At 35.1% G+C, this 24,051-nt stretch overlaps 1 protein-coding gene across 1 annotated transcript; it reads left to right on the top strand.

Annotated features, from left to right (window-relative positions):
* The first annotated feature begins 3,207 nt into the window (after positions 1-3,207).
* On the top strand, positions 3,208-22,786 carry igsf21b (immunoglobin superfamily, member 21b). The gene is made up of 10 exons (XM_056448651.1): positions 3,208-3,480; positions 9,134-9,246; positions 10,474-10,595; positions 10,725-10,843; positions 14,418-14,533; positions 14,673-15,153; positions 17,223-17,323; positions 17,837-18,029; positions 21,912-21,950; positions 22,034-22,786. Exons 1-10 carry the CDS (start codon positions 3,423-3,425, stop codon positions 22,111-22,113), a joined length of 1,422 nt encoding a protein of 473 aa, XP_056304626.1. The 5' UTR covers positions 3,208-3,422; the 3' UTR covers positions 22,114-22,786.
* The last annotated feature ends 1,265 nt before the right edge of the window (positions 22,787-24,051 follow it).

The raw sequence follows: 24,051 nt of genomic DNA on the forward strand, positions 1-24,051 counted from the left end.
CCACTAAATATAAAATAATCACACCTCTAACAATTGATCATAAAATCACCAAGTGATTGAATTTTACTACATCTCATCTGCATGTGAGGAATCAGGGTAAGTATTGTCATCTTTTTTACTTCATTTTTTCTCCCAGAAGTAACACAACGTAATCCTTAATATGTATCAGAGTATTGAATGTGACCCAATTCTTTCTTTAAATGATAAAAGTTGTTTTTTTTTATGCAGTACCACCAGAAAAGTGGTGCGCACAGAAAAGTAAGGCAGTAGAACATTCAGAGTCAGTTTATTTAAATGTGTTTTAATGTTATTTTAGTGTGGAATGTGCTAGGGAGAAACGCAGGTACTTGTTTCTGGCAGTTCTCATTGTTCGCAGTGTCACTTTGTTAAAAATAAATCATATTTACTATGATTGACGCTTATGCTGTTTTTTTCCTTCATTACAATTTATTTCCTAAGCATTTAATTTGATTTGAAACTGACTTTGAAATGGCATTGTGTGCGAAGGCCTGCTGTAAATGAATACTGCAGAGTAATATTTTATGTTGAATCGCAGCGTATTTTCAGCCTTTTATCTCTGGGCAGCCACTGCCAGCTCTCACGGTAAACATATCAGCAAACGCAGTATGGCGCAGCTCAGGCAGCGGTTAATATATGCACGCTGTGACACCAGCGCTACGTGAAAAGGATGCCAAATCACATCTCTGGCAGACGTGAGTAAAACTGACCTGTCAGGATTTGAAGGAGCTGTCAGTCGTCATAATTCTGATAGTAGATGTTTGTGTAAGTATACGTGCTCGTTTCTTATACAAATGTTATTGTAATATTCAGAATGTGTTGTTAGACAAAAAAGCTACCATGTTTGCAAATGGGAAACTTTGGTTTACTTAAAATATGGTGATTTTTCTCTGTGACAGCAAGTTTTTCTTGTGAGGAGCCGGGTTTAGTTTGAGGAGCTGTAAACTATGCTTACATCAAAGGCTTCTAATTAGAGATGTTTGATTGCTTTGTGTCTTGTGGGAAATCAAGACGCTCATTATTGCTAATTGAAGGACTTGATCAAGATAAAGCCCCTCCTTTTGTAAAACTTAAATAGAAGCACCATGTTCATACCTCTGTGATTATGGAGGATGTGCCAGTAACTTTACTTACTTTTAAAACGCCTACTACTGGAGCATGTGTGTTGACATTAAATGTTGAAGAAAATATCTCTTGTTTTTTGGTTTAAAAACTCTATATAGTATATAATAACATCCATAGTCATTATTTTTGTGAACTGCAGTAAAACACTCAAATTATCTGTACATTTTACAAACAATTGCAATTAGGAACTGTGGTTGCCTTACATTTTTATGAGTCATTGTTACTTACATTTGACTAAACTGATTATAATGGCTTAAAATAGTTACCTTCTTGGTAGGGCTGTGCGATATTGGAAAAATCTGATATTGTGATTTTATTTTTCTGCGATAAATATTGTGATGAATACAGCTGCAGAGGATGGTTTAAATGGCACTATTTGAGGGTTTTCTGGGGAGTCTAACAGTATTCAGGTCCAGAAATGTTTTGATCACAATGCAAAAAAAAATGCTTTTCTTACTTTGTTGGTCTCGTTTCTCCAAAAATCAAAACAAATTCTTAGATCAAGTAAAAATATTGCTTAGTTTTGACCATCAGAAGAGTTTTTGCTTGTTTTAATGAAATTATCTGCCAGTGGGGTAAGTAAAAAAATCTTGTTTTCGCTTTAAAATGTGGATATTTGGGCTAGAAACAAGACAAAAATTCAAAGCAAGAATAATTTTTTAATCATATAAAGTTGTAAATCATATAAGTTCCACATAAATATTTAATTTATAATTAAATACAATTTTGGGGCTCCTGGTCAACTATTGCAAATGCGCACATGTCCAAATAAAGGTGAAAAATACTTAATAAAATAAACATACAAATACAAGGGAGCCTAGATTTCTAAAAAGATTTATATAATATTTTATATGTGATATTAAAACATGACATTTTTATTACCTTCGTTTGATGTAGGATTTTCTTTGAACATCAAAGTCATTTTAATATTCATTACATTAAACTGACAATGGCATAATTTGCTTCAGTTTATTTGTTTTGCTGAGAAAATACATAAAATCTCTTTTTTTTCTGATCTCGAACCACTGGACTTTGGAGGGACTGATAAAACTAATTACAAAACATTAATACAAGTTGTATTAAATTAAGTTAAGTTCAAATATACACTGAAAAAAATGATGTCTGCAAAACTGGTGCAATCAAGTTATATGGGTGGAATTTAAACAAATGAAATTGAGTAATGTTCAACTTTATTTATTTGGGCTGAATTTAAACAAACACATTGTTTACAACCACTCAACTTAAAAAAAAACGTGTAAATCCAAGGAATCATATTTGAATCATTTTTTTTGTGTGTAGAGAACTTAATAAAACATTTTTACTTATAAGTTGAGTGGGAAAAATGCTCAGAAATTGTTAATGCTGTCAATAAAATGTTAGAAACGTTTAGAATGTTAGAAACTGCACTACTTTTCTTTTAACATTTTCTCCAATAATTTGTTTTGTTTTTCAATATAGAAAAAAAAATTGTGAGCAGTTTATATTTTATACACAGTTTTTATTTTGTTTAGGTATAATAAGTATAATGAAAAAAATAATATCATGAAGCGTTTGGCATTACATTCACTTAATTGTGTAGAGGGTGGGTTGACCTGCATTATCTCTTTTTTATTCTTCTAATTAGCACAAAAACTGTATAGCAAAGAAAAAAAATCCATGCTGAGAGATGAAAAATAACCCAGTTTCCATGGAAGAAAGTCTGACCTGATCAACACAATACACTGTGGGCTATTGAAATGTCACCCTTTTAAGAGTGCTTCTGTCTGAGTGGCTAAAATACATTGCATTTGACCTGCTATACTGTAATGTCTATTAAGATCTTTACACAATAGCAAACAATGTAATAATTCGACATAAAATTCTTTACAGGTAAATAAAACACATATAGACTACACTATATAACTAATACGTCAATGACATAGAATTACGTGTTTGTCCCTGACAATGATTTCATCCACGGCTGAGTGATCGTGTATGATGTGTGTAACGTGTGTGTGTGTGTGTGTGAGTATGAGAGTTAATGACTGCGCGCGCTCGGGCAGTGAGCGCGCGCACGAGAGAATGAATTCATTCAAATCTGTTGCTTTGGTGAATCTCTCCGCCCGACGGAGCCAAGAGAGATGCCGCTGCTTCTGCTCCTTTAGAAGCACAACATGAGGGAAAACCGCGACGAGTTGCTCAATATTTCAGCTTTGAACGGAGGATGACATTAACATAGACTTAATATGGAATACTGACACTGTTGCGGCATTGACTGATATTGAAATAAGACGAGAGAGATGAGTGTAATTACTTTATCGTTGCTTCTGTGTGCTGACCTGCTGGATTTCGTTATAGGTACGTTTGGTCTGAATTATGTATGATATGACTAGTCAGCTGTTTTGAGAACAGTTTAAGATGTGATAAAGTCTTGATATTTTGATTGTTTTGTTTATTTCTACAACTCGCAATCACACTTTTGGACTTTATAGTGTACATTTTAAAACATCTATCAGTATCGCACAACATAATCCACATCTGTCATTTGTATGTAGCTACAGTCCTCAGAAAGTTACCAGATGATTGATTTCTAAATTGAGGTGCGTGTCCTTTAAACTTAGGTGCTGTTGTTTAATGATTGTGATGGGTGGCTATTTTGAGGATAAAGCTTAATCTTTTGTCCTGACCCAGTTTTATGAGGGGTTATCTGCACTCTGAAATAATTAAATGCCATTGATTGCTGAACAATAAAGCAGGAGTATCTAAGCTTCAGAGCTAGCGAATGTATAATATTATGTAATGGTTATTTTTTATTATTATTATTATTTAGTAGAGTTTTTGTTCTTTCTTTTCTTTTCTTCTTTCATGCCTGTGCATGCATAAATGAGAGTGCTTGATCTTGGCACAGATTTGTAATTGCAGACATCAAACTCCTTACTGTAACTCAATAATGCTGGCTAGCATCATGTCATGCCTCATTCCCTTGAGTCCAGCACTTAATGTCACTGGTCAGATCTTATTAGAGGTACAGATGTTTTAGGAAGTGCTTTGTTAGCTTTAACGATATGAATGTGGTTTAAGCCTTAAAAGTGTTTACCCTTTGTACTATTTCTACCCATGCAAGACTTGTGTAAATATTCAGTATTGTATTTATAAAGTTTTAGACGTTATTGAAAAGCTACTTCTGTTACAGATAATACACCAATTTGATAAAGACTGTAACAGTACTGTAACTAAATACTCAAGACTGAAGCAAACCAAATGTAAAGCTTTAGGAATAGGTTAAAAAAGAATAGTAATTTGGTCGTAATGATGATTAATTGAAGTTTTTTTTAAGGTGAAAGGGGTTTTTAGGATCATTAAATATTCTTTACTTGAAAAAGAAGGATAATTTTAAGAACTGCTGCCTAAAAGATTATTTTAAATTGGTTCAATTATGACAAAAAATAAGTTTTTTGAAATATTATTTTAACAGTGCACAGTGACTCCCACAAAAGAACCATTTTGGGTCCCCCAATCAACCTTTTAATATCCGATTCTTAAAATAACCATTTATTTCTTTGACTGAAGAACATTTTAATGATCTAATAAAACCTTTTGGGGAATGAAAAGATTCTGTGACTCCTTAAGGTTCTTCATTGAACCACTGACACCCAAAATAACTTGATTTTTAACATCGTTCTCTTTATATTGAAAAATTTCTTTAGAAGTTCTTTCAAAAATTAGATTCTTGATGATTTTGATTTTGAAATGATTTTACTTTGACCTCCCTGCGAAAACTCTCTTTAGGAACATTAATTTTTAAAAGTGTATTAAAATATCCTTCAAATTAAGATGATTGGTAGTTTGTGGAACCGAAAAAAATTATATTCTATGGAACCATTCTATTCTATTTGCTCAAGATTCACTGGAAGTTTCAGATTGCGTCATTTCTTAATCATCTTCATGGATAACACAGATGGCAACCATTCCACCGCACTAGACGTCTTTAATACTAACCTTTGATATGCTTTTATGCGTGTTTACATAATCAAATAGATTACTGAAATCATCTCAGTGACCCAACTAATCCTTGCACATCACCATTAACATTGCCGGCCAACTTTGACATTTGACCACAGATTGATTTTCTGTGATTTTCAAGATTATTTCAGTCTATAAAATGTGCTTATGGGATGTGGAATTGCTGTAAACCCTAAAAATGTACACGCTCTCCACTCACTAAGCCTCCTAAAAGACACTCTGTAGCGGAGAGAATGACGACATGTTGAAGTAAGTGCCTGGGGGTCACAGGACATCCCAGTGTCCTGTGCTGCATGTGGGACAGAATCACTTGGTTGATGGAGAAAAAAAAAACCATGGATTAGGCAAAGAAGAAAACACACAGGAAAAAAAAATAATCCATTGGCTGACGTCATGCTTTAAAAAAAACCAATACGGTGAAGCGGTGGGATTTTGTAGGTCAGTGAATATGTGACAGATTATAGGCCGATTGCCTCCCACTCTGATGCCTGCTCTCGGTACACGGTGACTGTTTCAATGGAAGTGCAGCACTCAGCAGCACACGGCTGTTTTCTGCGGTTGTTCAAGATGGGGAGGTATTTCATGCTTCCAGTCTGATGTTGGTAAAAAATTGGAGTAACATTTGTAAACTAAGCCCCATCACTTTATTAGGACAGAGACATAGCTCTGGCAGCAGTGATGGATTGAAGATGAAGAAAAGATGAAATGTAGCTCTAGCTCTTGAAGCATCAAACTACACAAGGAATCAATTCTTTTGACAGGCATTATGTAATACTGTAATGCGCTGAACAATGTCTGTGTGTATATGTGTGTGTGTAACATCTTTTCAAATCCATTTTAAACAGATGGGTGTCTGATTTACAGTGTAACATTTATAGTCACTTCGTTTTTTTTGCTTTGATGTTGTTTCACTCTAATTCTTTTTAATTTGACTTGGTATTTCTTCACACTTTGTTAGTACACTGAAAAAAGTGTTGCATGCAAAACTGTTGCAAACAATTTATTTGTGTTGAATTTAAACAAATTAAATTTAACAATGTTCAACTTCATTTGTTTGTTTAAATTCAGCCCAAATAAATTGTTTACAACCACTTAACGTAAAAAAAATGAGTAAATCCAAGGAATCATCTTTGAATAATTTTTTTCAGTGTAGTGTATTCTGCTTTGTGTTTTTTGTTTCACCTTGCTTCTAATTTGACTTGTTTTGTTGCACTTTGTTTATTAATGTTAAATTTGTAGTGTATTTTATATGTTGACATTTAGTTTTATTTCACTTTGCTTTACATTATTGGAGTTATTGTTTTATAGTGTAGCTTTTGTACAGTGGCCAAGAGAGCTTAACATGCTGCAATTTAAGAAAACAAATGCAATTACAAAAAAGGCCAGCAAATTAAGAAAAGTTCTTCATCTGTTTAAAGACGCACTGTATTTTCTCACAACACATACAAATTAATAAAACGTGCTGCATTTTCTCACAATGCAAACAATTTACGAAAACATGCTGCACAACTCTTTCAAATAGCTTGAAACACAATGGAAATGTTTCAAAGAGAACGTAAAGCATGACAGACCTGGCTATTTATTCATTCATTCATTTTATTTTTGGCTCAGTCCCTTTATTAATCAGGGGTCGCCACAGCAGAATGAACCGCCAACTTATCCAGCATGTTTTACACAGTGGATGCCCTTCCAGCTGCAACCCAACACTGGGAAACACCCATACACTCTTGCATTCACACACATACACTACGGCCAATTTAGCTTATTCAATTCACCAATAGCGCATGTCTTTGGACTGTTGGGGAAATCAGAGCACCTGGAGGAAACCACACAGAAATGTCAACTGACCCAGCCGGTGCTTGAACCTGCAACCTTCTTGCTGTGAGGCAATCGTGCTACCCACTGCACCACTGTGACACCACCTGGCTATTTAAACAAACAATTCGCATACTTATACTCCGCCTTAAAAGTATGTACTTTTTTGTAAAGGAAAAGTATATACTTTTGAGTGTGTAACAGGCGAGTATGCAAGCTTTAGGACATACTACTTCCTCATTAACAGATCGTTATGTTGGTTAGTTATGAGCTCTGACAGTCATCCACACATCATCCACATTTCTTTCATATTTAATTTCCTACCTTATTAGAAAAGCAGCAGCAGGTTAATCTGCCATTCGAGAGTCTTTCATGCAGAGAAATCTCCTCAGGTCGTTAATTCAGACGTTAATGTCCAAACACATGTTTATATAACTTCACATTGTTGTTGCAGATGAAATATAACATGGAAAATTGATTTAATTATTTTCCAGTGGCCTAGATATTAATTAACAGTCCTACAAACATCTTTACCGAAGCCTCTCTATTTGACGGTTGGTCTCGCGCGTCCACCATGTTTGTAGTTCTTTTACACTTTTCAACCACGTTTGTAGTTCTAATCAAATTCACGTCCAACGCACACGGTATTGTGGGCAATATCAGCGGTTAGAGTATGGATGGTTTTACACTTCGAATTTTTACCGGAAATAGTAAACCATCCGGGAACCTTTGGCATTCTCTTTTTAACATACTACGATTTGGGACATACTAATTCTATTTTCAAATACTATATAGGATGGATAGTATGCGAATTGGGACGCAACAATAGTCACAGCACAGCTGCATCTGTCATGTTTTTGGGTCCCATTTCCATTGATTTTGCAAGTGTTGCAGCGTGGTTTCGTAAATTGTTTGTGTTGTAAAAAAATGCAGCACATTTATTGTTTGCGTTGTGGGAAAATGCAGCTCGATTTTTTTAACGTGTTTGTGTTGTGAGGATTTGCACCACATGTGCTGTCAAGTGGGTGAAGATCTTTTCTTAATTTGTTAATGTTTACTTTTGCCAAGTTTTTTGCTTTGGTTTTTGTATATTATTTATTTTTTGTGTGTTTTTGTTTTTATCACTGCTTTTAATTTGATATTTTGTTTTATTTTTATGCAACATTTGTAGTCAATTTAGGTTTCTTTTGTTTAGAGTTGAATTTTCAGTTTAGTTTTACTTTGCTTAATTTTACTCTTTTGTTTACTTACATTTTTGTTGAGTTTATTTACTCATTTATTTTTTACTTATTTATTTAGACTTCATTTAATTTTACGATTTAGTTTCTTTTCATTTAAATTAGATTTTTTTTCATTAAAGAGAAGTGAAAGAGGAAAGACGTGTCATATATATTAGTCATACCTGTAGAAATCTGTTATTTATTGTTTGATTTTATTGATGTTTGGCTTTGATTTTTGTTTTGTTTAATCACTGAAAAAATGTGTTTTTAGATCATTTTTTCTGAATTGGTTTTATTAAACAGAATAATTGATAACCAGGGATACATGTTCATTTTGCTCTGATGGAAAACTATTTTAGCTTAATTTTTGTTTAGTTATTTTTTTCGAGTTATTTATATTTTTTTTTTTGCAATTTTTTCTAGCTTTTTTCCTAGAAATGAAAAGATATACTAACATTATCTGCAATATAGACATTACTTTTAGAAGAATTTATGTGGATCGATTACATTACAAGCAGAGTTTGTTAAATAATAAATAATCAGGGATATATCTGTCAGGTAAACTCTGATGAAAGTTGTTTCTTGCAGCAAGTAGATTAAAAATGAATGAATCGGAGCACTGATGCTCTGTGGTCTTCTCACAACATTCATTAATAGCGTTTTTTGCAATCACACTTTTTGATCGGAAATATTCAGAAGTTAAATCAAGAGCTCATTATGTGCTATAATTCCGCTGTCATTGCAGTATGACCTCTCTTGGGGCAAGTTTTATATTGGGTTCTTCAAAAGCACTCCGTTTTACTAACTTATGACTTAATGCTTTCAGAAATGAGGAGAGCACTGTAATTTTGCCAGGGCTCATTGCTGGTAATTTGGATGGGATTGTTAAAGAGCCTGTGCAATTTGCGGATGTAATAAAGCATTGAAGAAATGACACTGCTATCTTCTTCCAGGTTATTTAACAGTCACCATTGAGCCTCTGCCTCCTGTGGTTATGGGGGACACAGTGACTTTGAAGTGCAATTTTAGGACGGATGGCAACTTACGAGAGATTGTGTGGTTTCGGGTAAGTGGGGTCCGAGCTTCATCTTTTCGTGATATGCCATTTATTTCAGCATCCTGGAAAAAATAATCACTTGTTTTTCACTGTGCTAGTTTTTGTGCTCTTTTAAACTCTTTTAGGTTGTTGTTCTGTTGGCAAACTGACGTTGTGAGAACAGAAGCTGTCAAAAAATATGAAAATATATTCAGGATTAAGAGTGAACGGCTCAGTGATTTTAGGACAAGCGGTTTTCATTTTGTCGTCACACCGAGCCATAAGTGTGGCAGGATTGATGAGCTAACGGATAAAATATTCCATTAAAAAACATATCAGTTTGCTGACAGGTTTCCGTGACATTTAAAATAAAACCCTACCGTGCAATGTGTCACATTTTACTTAGAAAGCCATAAATTTGCAGTTTTTCTGCCCCTCCATTGAAAATCAAACAAAGGTCAAATAATAATAGTGGCCACAAAAGCTATTTGGGAACTTACGCCACAATTAAAACATACAAAGGTTTTGTATTGGATAACAAAACAGGACATCATTTTAAATACTTTTAAAAAGCATCACACACAAGGTCATTGGTTTGAATTGCAGGGAATGCATCAATTGGTAAAAATGTACCTTAAAATAAATGGATTTGCTTTGAGTTTAATTGCAAAGTGCATACATTTAAATGTGGTTGTTAAATGTTAATGGATCACGTCCATAGTTAATGAGACCAACTCACTTCATACATCACTTAAAAATCACTTTGATGCTAGCTGGTTAAAAATAATTGAGAAGAAAAGTATGCAAGAACTCACCACACGTTTGCTTTATCATATACAGGCAAATTCATATACATAATATTAGTTAAAATCAAAAGCAAAGCATTTTAAAGTGAATTACTGCACACTTTTAAAGGGATAGTTCATCCAAAACTGAAAATTCTATCATCATTAATTCACCCTTCACTCCACTTCAAGAGTTTTTTTTTTTTTTATATTAAACACAAAAGAAAATATTTTGAAAAACCTGTAACCATTGACTTTTGTAGTATTTTCCTACTGTGGAAGTCAATAGTTACCGGTTTCCAACATTTAAAAAAAAATCTTCCTTTGTCTTCAACAGAAAAAGAAAACTCATAAAGCCACTTGAGTGTGTGTAAATGTTCATTTTTAGGTGAACTATCCCTTTAAATAGAGATGTATTTCCCTCAACTCTCTTTAACCTAATTCTTGATGGCATATTGTATTTGTTTCGCAGGTTACAGAAGGTGGAACCTCAAAGCAGAAAATTTTCACTTATGACGCCATGTACAACACCAATTTCTCTCACATGGAGGACTTCCGCAGACGAGAGGACCTTGTTTACCAGTCAACTGTCAGGTTATAGTTATACCCAGCAGAGCTCAGTTTATAGAGGATATTTGGACTTGGCTTTTCTCTCAGCACGCACCGTGCTATTTTTACAACTGCTATTATGTTTTTAGACAGATTGTTCCTCAATGTTCGCAGGCTCCCTGAGGTTCAGATGGAAGATGACGGACCATACGAATGCCATGTGGGGATCTACGACAGGGCGTCTAGAGAGAAGGTGGTATTGGCATCTGGAAGTATCACTCTAAATGTCATGTGTGAGTACTGGTTATAAGCGGTTGTTCTTAGAAAAATGAAGTGATGTGCTTCAGTGTATGGTTGCTTTAACATGAAAGGCATTGTAACCGTTAGCGGCTGCCTTTTATTTTTAAAACATCGTGGCATTGTTTTCTCACTCTTATGTTGATCCAAAGCTGTATGGCTTTCTTTCCACTGCAGAGTATAAAAAAAAATTATTTACATTCACAAAATATTTTGCACTTAAAGGTAAATGGATTAACTAAGAAAATGAACACACAGATTTTTGTTCCCATAGAAAACCAGTAGAAAGAAAACTTTTAGCATGTTGCGGTTGTTTTCTGGGATCATCTGTTTAACTGTTAGTGGTGAATATTTTTAATAAACTGTATACCAATTCTTTCTTTATAAATCAGTCACTTATATACCGTTGAAGTCAGAATTATTAGCCCCCCTTTGAATTCTTTTTTCTTTTTTAAATATTTCCCAAATGATGTTTAACAGAGCAAGACAATTTTCACAGTATGTCTGATAATATTTTTTCTTCTGGAGAAAGTCTTATTTGTTTATTTCGGCTACAATAAAAGCAGTTTTTAATAAAAAAAAAAACATTTTGAGGTCAATATTATTAGCCTCTTTAAGCTGTAAATTTTCGATAGTCTACAGAACAAACCATCATTATACGATAACTTGCCTAATTACCCTAGCCTGCCTAGTTAACCTTAATAACCTAGTTAAGTCTTTAAATGTCGGTTTAAGCTGTATATTAATTACCGTTATCATGGCAAAGATAAAAGAAATCAGTTATTAGATATGAGTTATTAAAACTATTATGTTTAGAAATATTTTGAAAAAATCTCTCTGTTAAATAGAAAAAATAAACAGGGGGCTAATAATTCTGACTTCAACTGTATATCAAAGACTATCTGCACACCTGCACCTAGAAAATATACAATTATATTTATTTACTATATATTATATTTATTTTGCACAATAGATCTTTACTGCATAAAGCTACATCAAGTATTTTTCATGTTACGTTTCAAAAGTCCCCAAAATGGTTAATTTGATTCTGCCAGTTAATGATTTAGGGTTTTAGGGGTGGCTCGGTGGCTCAGTGGTTAGCACTGTCACAGCAAGACGGTTGTGGCTTTGAGTCCCAGCTGGGCCTGGTTTAGAAGTTAGAGTACTCTCAGTGCTGGGTTGTGGCTGGAAGGGCATAAATAAGCATATAAATAATTGGCGGTACATTCTGCTGTGGTGGCCACTGATAAATCCATGTAGGTATCAATGCAGCCCGGAGACCTCCAAGTGGGAGGTATTATACCGCAAGTAGGTTGGGTGACCTCCAAGTGGGAGGGATTTACGCCACAGGTGGGCTGGGTTTAGGTGGTGTTGGAGTAGACGTTGATAAAATACATCAGGTTACTGTGAGGCTGGGTTTAGAGTTGGGGTAGGTGTAGACATTCATAAAGCACAATATTGGACTCATGTACAAGACATTAAATAAATAAAAACTTCAGTTTTGTACAGCCCACTTGGAGCTCAAGTCCCACCAACTTGAAGCTGGCTCCGACCTCCGTTTATACCCTTCTCGATAATTCAGAGACTAAGCTGAAGGAAAGTGAGTGTTTGGGTTTTTGCCACTAGAGGGTGGCATATTTATACCATGCTATCTATGTTTATTTACATAGATATTTACAACAGACTAAAGTTTTTTTTATTAGTTTTTTTTTAAATGTGGAATCATGGGAGTTGTTGTCGTCATTACATAATACGGGACTCCTACAGAAATCATGTTTATGGATGAGATTAAAGTATGCTATATTTATTATTATGGTAGTGAGGCAGAGTAAGGCTGAAAGCCATGGAAGTGAAATGAGAGCGAGAGCAGCAAAGCTTTTAATATACCACAGTCCACTGCTTCAGGTCCAATCATGATCATGTGTGGAAGAAGTAACAGTGTTTTATCTTACTAAATACATTTTAGGGTTCTGATCTGTGCAGTCTAATAAAACACACAACATATGTAGCAAACTACATAACACTGTTCAAGTGGATTTGCAATATATTAATTTAAATCATACATATTGTGCCTTGAAGTTTATTATGAGCTTGTTATTATTTGTTTGTTTTTTCTAGTAAGATCTGGCAACATAAATGAGTCAAGACGTTTGTTGTTCCTTTGATTTGTTGCACTATGCAAACAAAAGAGACACATCTCATTAACTTGTACATCATTTATAAATGGCCTGCTTTTGTAAACAATGCACAGCATTTTACTAAATGCAGTTGTCACTATCAGCATTTTACAGGAGTTAATTTGGTGGTTGAATGTGCTTGTCACTCTAATAATTACTGAGCTATATGTGCACAGAATAGAGTAAACCACTAAAGGTTGAACTGTACAACCGAATTTAGCTGCAGTGTATTCATGGCCACAGATGTGATCCAAGCTTCTGTGAAAAGCTGCTATGTGAACTGGTCATATCGAGACTCACACTTACAAGAAGTGTGCCTGTCATTCCCAATCACTGACAGCTGAAACCCAACCACCTTGAACAAAAATATCTTCTTTTGTGTTCCACATGAGAATGAAAGGTTTGAAACTGCACAAGGGTGAGAAAAAGATGACAGAACTGTCATCCCTTCAACCTCAATCACTAAAAAGTAAAAAAAAAATGAAGGAAGAGAGAGTGCTTTTTCCAGACGCAACTGAATTTGATTAGATGGAGATGATCAAATGCAATAATGATAATGTGAAATTCATGATTAAAGGCATATTTCACCCAACAATAAATATTCTGTCAAAACTTACTCATCCTCCGCTTGTTCCAAAGCTGTTTGAGTTTCTTTCTTCTACTGAACACAAAGGAAAATATACTGAAGGATATTGCACATAAAACCCAAATGACATAGAATTTTTCTTCCTACAATTGATGTCAATAGCTGTTTTTCCAACATTCTGAAGAATATCTCATTTTGTATTCAACAGAAGAAAGAAAGTTTAGAACCCCTTGCGTGATTAAATGGTGACAGAATGTTCAATTTAGGGTGAACCATCTATTTAAATACAAAAAGATATGATTATTTTCACTGAACAGTTTTTAGATTAATAACAGTCTACCAAAGCCAGAAGATTTCAAGTTCTCAATCACACATTTTTTTTCGTTTGCCTCTGCTTGTACATTCATGCCCATGAAAGCCTCGAATATTCAGCAGGGAATTAAGGCAATTTCCGTCTGCATGCACTTGTAAATTAATAAGTTTCAACAGTAATATGGCGTGACATGTAATTGAGATATGAGGTAGAGTTCATCTAATGGAAGCTAAGAAACCATCTGAAAGATTGTCCATGGATTGCTGACTTAAAACAAGAGATTGTGCTATTGTAAATCTTGCTTACTAATGCACATTGAGCTCATTAAACGAGGATCTCCTGTCTTTGCAGTCTGAAGCACCAAAATGCCCTTTAGGGAAAGATACTCATAATTACTTTGAGTGTCGCACTGTCATATCTTTTTATCTCTTTGAATTTCTGTAGTGACGCTATCGATTTATAATGAGTTTTCAATGGCTTTGTTTTTTCCCCAGCTCCACCAAAATCAATATTTGTTGAGGCAGCAAATCAGCCTGCTCGATTCAATCGCTACGAGGCTCAAAACTTCACGCTTGTTTGCATTGTAACCGGAGGAAAACCTGCCCCTGTGGTTAGTAGAAGAAAATAGTACAAGCTTTAAATTAAAACCTAAATAAAGAAGGACATGTGAAGAATCAGAGGTAATTTAAATGGAAATGTGTTCAGTTGCTTCTGAAGTAACTTCTTGTAATTATTTTTCTCAAACTTAGGTGTACTTCAAGAGGGATGGAGAAGTTATTGAAGTCCATCCATTTGCGTCTTCTGAGAAAGTTGAAAACAGAGGTTTGTTCGCGTCCAAGGATAACCAGCCGCTTATCAGCCGAGAACTCGATGACACAAAAGTGCAGAAGTCGCTCTCTTTCATGGGCCCTTACAGCGAGCCTGTGCGTCTGGATAAAGACCGGCCCCAGCGCAGCTACACGTCTGGGGCCCCCACTCATGAGGTGCCCAGTCCCACCACAGAGGTCATCCCAGAGACTGTGATCAGCCGAGAGTTTCCCCGCTGGGTGCTGAGCTCCAGCCCGCTCTACTTTTTCAACCAAACGCAGTCTGAGCTTCATGATGGCACTCTGGAGGTTCAGGCTATGCTGACCTGGCACCTTAATCCACAACTGGACAATGAGGCTCTTTTCAGCTGTGAAGTCAAGCACCCGGCACTTTCCATGCCTATGAAGGCTGAGGTTACACTCTGTGAGTGTCAGCTTTTATATCTGACATACTTTACAGTTTATTTAGATATTTGTCCAGGTACATCCAGGGGGTCTGTTTGTTATATGTTTTTAGGGATGAACAATTTTTCATAGTGGTTATCAGGAGTTTTTGGTAGGCACTTTACAATAGGGTTTTATTTATTATAAATTAGCTATAGCCGTTACCGTGAATTAATACAGGACTTGTCAGTAGTAGTTTCTACATTTACTTAAGGTTTATTGAAATACAAAGTTAATATTAACGAACAACAATTAGTTAACTAAAGTTAGCTAACATTGTTACACAGCTCTCTGGAATACATGATTCTGATTGGTCAATTGACATTCCAAGGTATTTTATTCCCAGATAACATTCGGCTGGGTCAGTTGGCATTTCTGTGTGGAGTTTGCATGTTCTCCCCATGTTCACGTGGGTTTCCTCCGGGTGCTCCGGTTTCCTCCACAATTCCAAAAATAGGTGAATTGGGTAAGCTAAATTGTCCGAAGTGAATGAATGTGTATGAATGTTTCCAGTGTTTCCCTCTGCGCAAAACATGCTGGATAAGTTGGCGGTTCATTCCGCTGTGGCAATCCCAGATTAATAAAGGGACTAAGCCGAAAAGAAAATGAATGAATGAATTAACACTCACTAAAACTGATATCACTTATCCAGGTACTTTAAATCTGCTGTTAATGAACACATTCATATGTATATGCTTATCTTTCCAAACAATGATTTTGATTGTTTGGCAACATGTTGCGGCTCAATAATACATATAATAGGCTATGTATGTTGTATTTAGCCATTTTTCTTTCTGCAAGCCTAAAGTGTTAGTAAATTATTACAGCTCAGATCAATTTTTTTGGTGTCTAATCGCTTCTGTTGCAAGTAGCTGTGTAATAAGTAGAATAAGTGGTTTTCACAGAATAAATCCCTTCAGACTTATACAACTGGCTTCTGGCAAGCCTTTTGGGCTTTATTCTGTGAGAATAATTGCCTATATGTGTATTATCTCTTACTTAACAAAAATTATAAATCCTTTTTAAAAAAATCACTCATTATTAGTCTATTAGCTTACTGTATATGATCACACATAAGACCTTATAGGGTACAGTGTTGCTGAGTTTAATACTTTTAATTATGCATGCTTTTATTCCCTTTTTACATCTATGTAAATGTTTAACTATCTTGAATACTGAATGATAACGATAAATATTTTGATATAAGTAACAATGACTGACGTCAGAAAAATTAGAAGGTCCATTTAATGGCATTTTTTTTTTACCAATAAATTTTCAGTGGCCAAAAATTGGGTACATCTCTAATATGAACACACTTTTAGATTCCCATTGTTGCACATTTCTGCTGTGTGATTGGCTCTTAGATCAATATAGAGTAAAGAAGTCCAGAGCATATCATTATTATTGACATACATTTTATCGCAATTTGATTTATCGGCCCAGCTCTAATATATATGTACACACACACACACACACACACACACACACACACACACACACACACACACACACACACACACAAACACACACACACACACACACACACACACACAAAGTTGAAATCAGAATTATTAATCCACCTTTAATTTTTTTTCTTTTTTAAATATTTACCAAATGATGTTTAACAGAGCAAGAAAATTTTCACAGTGTGTCTAATAATATTTTTTCTTCTGGCGAAAGTCTTATTTGTTTTATTTCGGCTAGAATAAAATCCGTTTTTAATTTTTTAAAAACTATTTTAAGGTCAAAATTATTAGCCCCTTTAAGCTATATATTTTTTCGATGGTCTGCAGAACAAACTATTATGTGGAAAAATTGTGGAAAAAAAATAAACAGTGGGGCTAATAATTCAGGGGGTTTAATAATTCTGACATAAACTATATATATATATATATATATATATATATATATATATATATATATATATATATATAGTTTTATTTTAGTTGAAGAAATGAGAATTTTGTGTATGTGCATACAGTGAAACCTTAAATAACTCTCCAACAGTATAACATAATAATGACAAAGCTGTTTTTCACTGTTTACAAGCTGCTCCAAAGGGCCCGAAACTCTCTGTGGCACCAAGCAGAGCGAAAGTGGGAGACACGGTTCGCATCAAAGTGGAGGGATTCCAAATGGGGCCCAAAGCGGTACAATCATGAAAGGAGAAATGTTTCTGGAATATGAAGTGGTGCAAAATAATTATTTGCAAATAATACAACTTAACAGTAGCAGTGATTCATGTTTTTGCATGAGCAAAGTAGGACTGCTCTAATTTGAATGCACAGCATGTTGCTTTATATTTGGCAACGGATAGTATTTTACAATTAAAATGCCTACCAATGCCTTTTGTAAATGTTGAATATAAATTATTCAGGTGCTTTTGATGTCGTATAGTAGACCTTAAATGTTTAAAAGCTTCTTTTGAAAATTGTTTAATATTCTCTGCAAGTATATAATACATGAACAAATGGATACTGCCAGTGCCAACAGTGTTTAGTAAATGTATATAAACGATTAAAAAGAGGTCTCCTAAGCAATTCCTCACAAATATTATAGCTCTTATAGCTATAAATATTTTATTTACATAAAAATGTACATTATCTGTACAAATGTACATTGTCTGCTGTGTGAATATTTAGGTTTTTCTATTTCTGCCGCAGAATGAAGTGTTTCCTGAGCCTCTGTTCACATGGACACGTGTGGGAGGACCTCTGCTGGATGGAAGTGAAGAGAGATTTGGGAAAGAACTGGTTCTGGAGAGAGTCCCGGCAGAGCTCAACGGCTCGATGTACCGCTGCACGGTCCAAAACCCTTTGGGATCCACCAACACACACACCCGCCTCATAGTGTTCGGTCAGTATACCAGACGCATCACATGCACATGCCAATATTCATATACCTTATTGTGTTCAGCTTCCACCTGTGCGCACTTCATAAACCTGGATCCACATCTGACGCTCAGAGTGTTTAGTCTTTATCCAGCACTCGCATAACTTAAAATGTTCAAACCATTCCCAAACATCCTTATTTTCTCACAGTGTTTTGTTTTGTATCCAGTAATTAAATGCCCCATACTGTTCACTAAGATTCAATCACAGTAAGCTGTTTGTTTCCAAAAGCTACTGCAGTGTTTGAACAGTAGGAAAGAAAACATGTAGCACTCATAATGTCTAGTCAATTGAAGTACCAGGAGGCATAAATATCAATCATAAATCGACCACTGAAATAAATGAAAAGAAAGAAAGCAAACATTTAAGTATTTAAAGAGACCGTTCACCCCAAAATTAAAAAAAAAACTGTTATTCTATTCACCTTTAGTACCTCACAGATGTTTTTTCTGCGTCAGTAAACATTTGTGAAGATTTGTGGTCCTTGGTCATTCCTAATCAATTGTTTCTGCCACTTTGAGAAGATACTGTTTAAAGGTAAAACAAAGACTTTAAACTAAGGTCTTATGAAGCTAAACGAATGCTCTATGTAAGAAACTAAAAACATTATTACCTTTAATTCAGCCTCTCAGCAAGCAGTCCCAAGTGTATTCATGATATTCTGGAGTGCCAGCTTCCTGTCACATATAAAAAATTTGTTAAATCAGAAGGAAATAAAAACTATTAAAGAAGCTCTTTTATTTTACATAGAGCACAATCAATTCAGTTAATCACAACTGAATGCAAACTGAGCGTCTCAACATTGACATTAAAGGTGTAGTAGGTGATCTGCCTAAATGCCAACCGTTAGCATAATATCATAATGGGGGAATTCCGGGAGTTTTCCGGGAGACAGAACAATAGGGGAGGTGGGCGGGAGATGGGTCTGAAATACAGGAGACTCCCGGGAAAAACGGGAGTGTTGGCAGGTTTGCCTACTGCACCTTTAACTAATAACTTTTACATGATGTTTAATCCACACCACAAGGTGTCAGTATTGATGATCAAAATATCACTAAAATCTAACAAAACTAAAACATTTAGGATGTATTTGGAACCTCCTCAACATAGTATGTGGTTCTCAATTCACCATCAGTGTACATATAAGACTATGCCTTTTTAAAACAGCAAAAAAATTCATCATTTTTGTGACACTGTACAACAATAATTACTGTTTTGGCATTACTGTAAGGGATAGGTTTCAGGTTGGGGTAGGTGTAGACAATAGGATACAATAGGTTACTGTTAGGGGTAGGTTTAAAGTTGGAGTAGGTGTAGATGTTAATGAAACACAATAGGTTACTGTAAGCGTTAGGTTTAGGTTTGGGCTAAGTGTAGACGTTAATAAAATACAATAGATTTTATTATATTGACATAAAATAAGTCAATCAAAAACCTAGGCCTGTCACAATAATCAATATATCGACTTATCGCACAAAATGACCTAAATCGTTTTTGTTGATACAATATATACAGGTCATACATTAAAAAAACAATTCTAGCAACATTTGAGCTGATAGTATTTCCTATAAGTTACTATAGTATATTTTCATGTGGATGTCTGACAACTGAAAATAGATCTAGCAGCAGATATTTCAGCCTCGGTTACTTTTTACCTTGTACTTTTTTTAACATTTATTATTATTTATTTAGGATATGTGTTTTTACATTCTGATTCCAATACCTAATTATTAATTCATTAAAATGACTATAATTAAATTACGAATTAAATATGTGTTTTTGGACGAGTGTACTTGCATTGTGATGATACTATATTGTCATTCTGGCATTATATAATGAGTGGCATAAAATGGTCTTAAAATTACAAGAATATCGTTTATCGCAATATATTTTGGTGCAATATATTGTACAACAAAAAACAGATATCGTGAAAGGCCTACAAAAAAAACATCATAATTTACAGTAGTCCTACATATGAAGTGAATCAAAAGGGACAATAAAAGTCGTCTTAAGATGATATATTGTTCAGAATTCCCTAATCAACATTGTTATTTTATATGAAATTGCATGCCTCATAACTTTTAATTGCACCCAGACAAGATTGTTTGTCACAACATGTAAAAATTGCTTGTCACATTTATGAAGACAAGAGTTTGCAGCTTCCCAATGACCCTGTTAAGGTCAGAATTCTGCAGTCTAACTATACAATTTGGTATTGTATACACTTTCGGACCTCAAGTGAAGCTTTCAGAATCTTAAATGATGATCTCTTCCCAATTACGGACAGATGTGACAGGTCAATTGTTACCTAATGTCAAGTAATCATGTCTGATGATTACAAAAAAGCCATTAGCAATAGCATTTTGTATTATCACGTAGATTTGTTGTTAGAAATTGTTGCAAATGTATTAAAAATAAATAACCTGAAAAATCACATGTACATAAGTATTCACAGCCTTTGCCGTGAAGCTCTAAATTGAGCTCAGGTATATTCTGTTTCCACTGATCATTCTTGAGATGTTTCAGCAGCTTAATTTGAGTTCACCAGTGGTAAATTCAGTTGATTGGACATGACTTGAAAAGGCATACACCTGTCTATATAAGGTCCCAGGGTTGACAGTGCATGCCAAAGCAAAAAACAAGCATGAAGACAAAGGAATTGTCTTTAGACCTCTGAGAAAGAATTGTCTTGAGGCACAAGGCTGGGGAAGGTTACAGAAAAATCTCTGCTCCTCTGAAAGGTCCAATAGCACAGTGGCCTCCATCATCCGTAAGTGGAAGATGTTTGGAACCACCAGGACTCTTCCTAGAGCTGGTCAGCCATCTAAGCTGAGTGATCGGGGGAGAAGGGCCTTAGTCAGGAAGGTGATCAATAACCCAATGGTCACTCTGTCTAAGCTCCAGCATTCTTCAGAGAGGAGAACGGAAGTCACTCCCCACCTGGAATTGCCAAAAAGGCATCTGAAGGACTCTCAGACCATAAGAAACTAAATTCTCTGGTCTGAAGAGACTAAAATTGAACTCTTTCGAGTGAATGCCAGGCATTACGTTTGGAGATAACCAGGCACTGCTCATCACCAGGCTAATACCATCCCTACAGTGAAGCATAGTGGTGGCAGCATCATGATGTGGGAATGTTTTTCAACAGCAGAAACTGGAAGACTAGTCAGCATAGAGGGAAAGATGAATGCAGCAATGTGCAGAGACATCCTGAATGAAACCTGCTTCCGAGTGCTCTTGACCTCAGACTGGGGTGACGGTTCATCTTCCAGCAGGACAATAACCCAAAATATTAATGGAGTGGCTTCACAACAACCTGGTGAATGTTGTTGAGTGACCCAGACAGAGCCCAGACCTAAATCCTATTGAACATCTCTGAAGAGATCTGAAAATGGCTGTACACCGTCGCTTCCCATCCAACCTGATAGAGCTTGAGAGGTACTGCAAAGAGGAATGGGCAAAAATTCCCAAAGACTGGTGTGCCAAGCTTGTGGGATTGTATTCAAAAACACTTGAGGCTGTAATTGCTGCCAAAGGAGCATCAACAAAATATTGAGCAAAGGCTGAGAGTACTTGCGTACATGTGATTTTTCAGGTTTTTTATTGTTAATAAATTTGCAACAATTTAAAAAAATCTTTTTTCACATTGTCATTATGGGGTATTGTGTGTAGAATTTTGAGGAAATAAATGAATTTAATCTATTTTGGAATAAGGCTGTAACATAAAAAAATATGGAAAAAGCGCTATGAACACTTTCCGGATGCACTGTAAATCCAATTGTGTCATTGATCTTTTCTTTGTGTTTATCGTCTGTTTTATGGTTTATCTTAACTTTTATGTTAACAGAAAATCCCAAGATCAAGAGGCAGCCAACACATATGAATTGTAAGGCCCAAAAACACATCACATCATCAAATATCACGCACTAATCTTGATGAACTCTGACAATGACTGTTGAATATTTTCAGCTGGCAGTTCTGCCCGAGACATGCTGGGACCCTCGCTGATGACAATGGTGCTGTTGTCATTGACTCTGGAGTTCACATGAGAAATATGGGATGCGTTTTCCCATTAGTACCCTCTCTGATACTCTATCAGCTCCTCTGCCATCTCTCTCGCTGTCCAGCAGCTACGCTATAATCCAGGACTGAGATTGCAGCAGAGAAATGTGTGCTCAGAATGAGAACGATAAGCTCAACCCACCCTGAACACCCCAACCATGTGACTACAGTTAAGCTCAGTTTGTTCCGCACCTGTTTAGTCACAATACAGTGACATATTCATGCTTCGACTTCATTTTCTACATTGTATTTGTGCACAGCTGCGTTGCAGAAAAGGATTAGAGCCAAGTGGAATGGGTCGTCCCACATACAGATAATCCTGGACATACATTACAGCTTTCATCATTCAAAACAGCTTACTGTAATGTAATTTCATTAATGTTGTTCCTTAATATACTCGGGCTGCTGAGTGCAAAATTGCTAACTTGCTTTCAGGGCTGAAGCTATAGGAACTCGCGGATCAGATTCACCTACTGCATACGACCTCTAGATGACAGTGTAGATCTTTAGATTGAACACATTTTTTTAGACATGAAAAGTCCATAAATCCTGTTGGCTGGTGTGCACCGAGATGTTTCAAAAAACAGTTGTGTAATGCATTATATTGCAATTGTTTCTGCAGAGAAAATGGAATCCAGTTAACAAGGTGTGTTGCTACACTTTATAAAGAATAATTAAAAACAAACCTTGAAATAGCCTCACTCTTTTTTTTTTTAGAAATATTCAGAATTGGAAGATTAAAAAGTGTCAAGCTTTTATTGATTTGATTTATGCTTTAACTTCATGATGGAAACAAGCTTTAATATTGCTAGTGCTTGGGGAAAAAACTTTTTAAATGTTTAACATTTGTTTTATTTTGATTTCTGTCAGTTTTATGCATGCAAATGTTAAAGCTAGATCAAATTTGTTGTGGTATTTTACATCATGCAAGCCTTTTTGGTGTTTTAGGCTCAATCAGAATTCTTAATCATGGGATATTGCTCAATATTTCTGAAAAACTTTCATTTTATTTAAGGGATAGTTCACTCTAAATGAAAATTCTGGTCAAACACCCAGTAAACGTATAACATTCCCCTATTTTTAATTTTTTTTTAAAGAACCCAAAGAAAATCGGTAACACTTTACAATAATAGTACATGAATAATGATGTATTAATATGTAAACTAAACATTACTTTATTATAAATTAAAGATGAGTTAAGGTGTGTACTAATCAAGAACGAACTTTAACTACAGCACGAGTCACATGAGTTCATGCGTAAATAATGGCTACCTTTATTACATGTTAGTACATGATGTTAGTTAATGTATTAATTAACATTTACGTTTTACGCTAAATGTAACCAACATGAACTCATGAGCTGTTAATGTATAATTATGTCATGACTTTACTTTGAGGGGCACAACCTCATTAACATATCCTTAACTACTTATGGGCTCCTGTGTTTAAACTGTTTGATGTTATCGGAACACTTTTCTATTGTTATTCAGTGTGAACGCACTAGACGGATGTGCATAAGGAGTTCATGAGTAGTTAAGAAAGGACTAATGATGATATACCCCTCTAAGTAAAGTCATGACATAATTATATATTAACCTGTCATGAGTTCATGATGGTTAAAATAAGCATAAACTAATCTGGTAATTAATACATTAATTAACAAACAATCATGTACGAACAAGTAAGGTAGCCGTTATTTACACATGAACCCATGTGACTCATGTTGTAGTTGAAGTTAGTTCACGATTAGCGCATGCATTAACTCATCATTAGTTCATAAAATAATGTAATGAAGTAATAAAGTAATGTTTAGTTTACATATTAACATCATTATTCGTGTACTGTTGTTTATTGACAAGTGTTACAGGAAAATCTTTTTAAATTCTGTTAGGTTTTATTGTTTTGAAACCAAAAACATTCTGTGA

This window comes from Danio aesculapii, chromosome 23 (genome assembly GCF_903798145.1).
Source record: "Danio aesculapii chromosome 23, fDanAes4.1, whole genome shotgun sequence".
In the NCBI taxonomy this organism is placed as follows: Eukaryota; Metazoa; Chordata; class Actinopteri; order Cypriniformes; family Danionidae; genus Danio; species Danio aesculapii.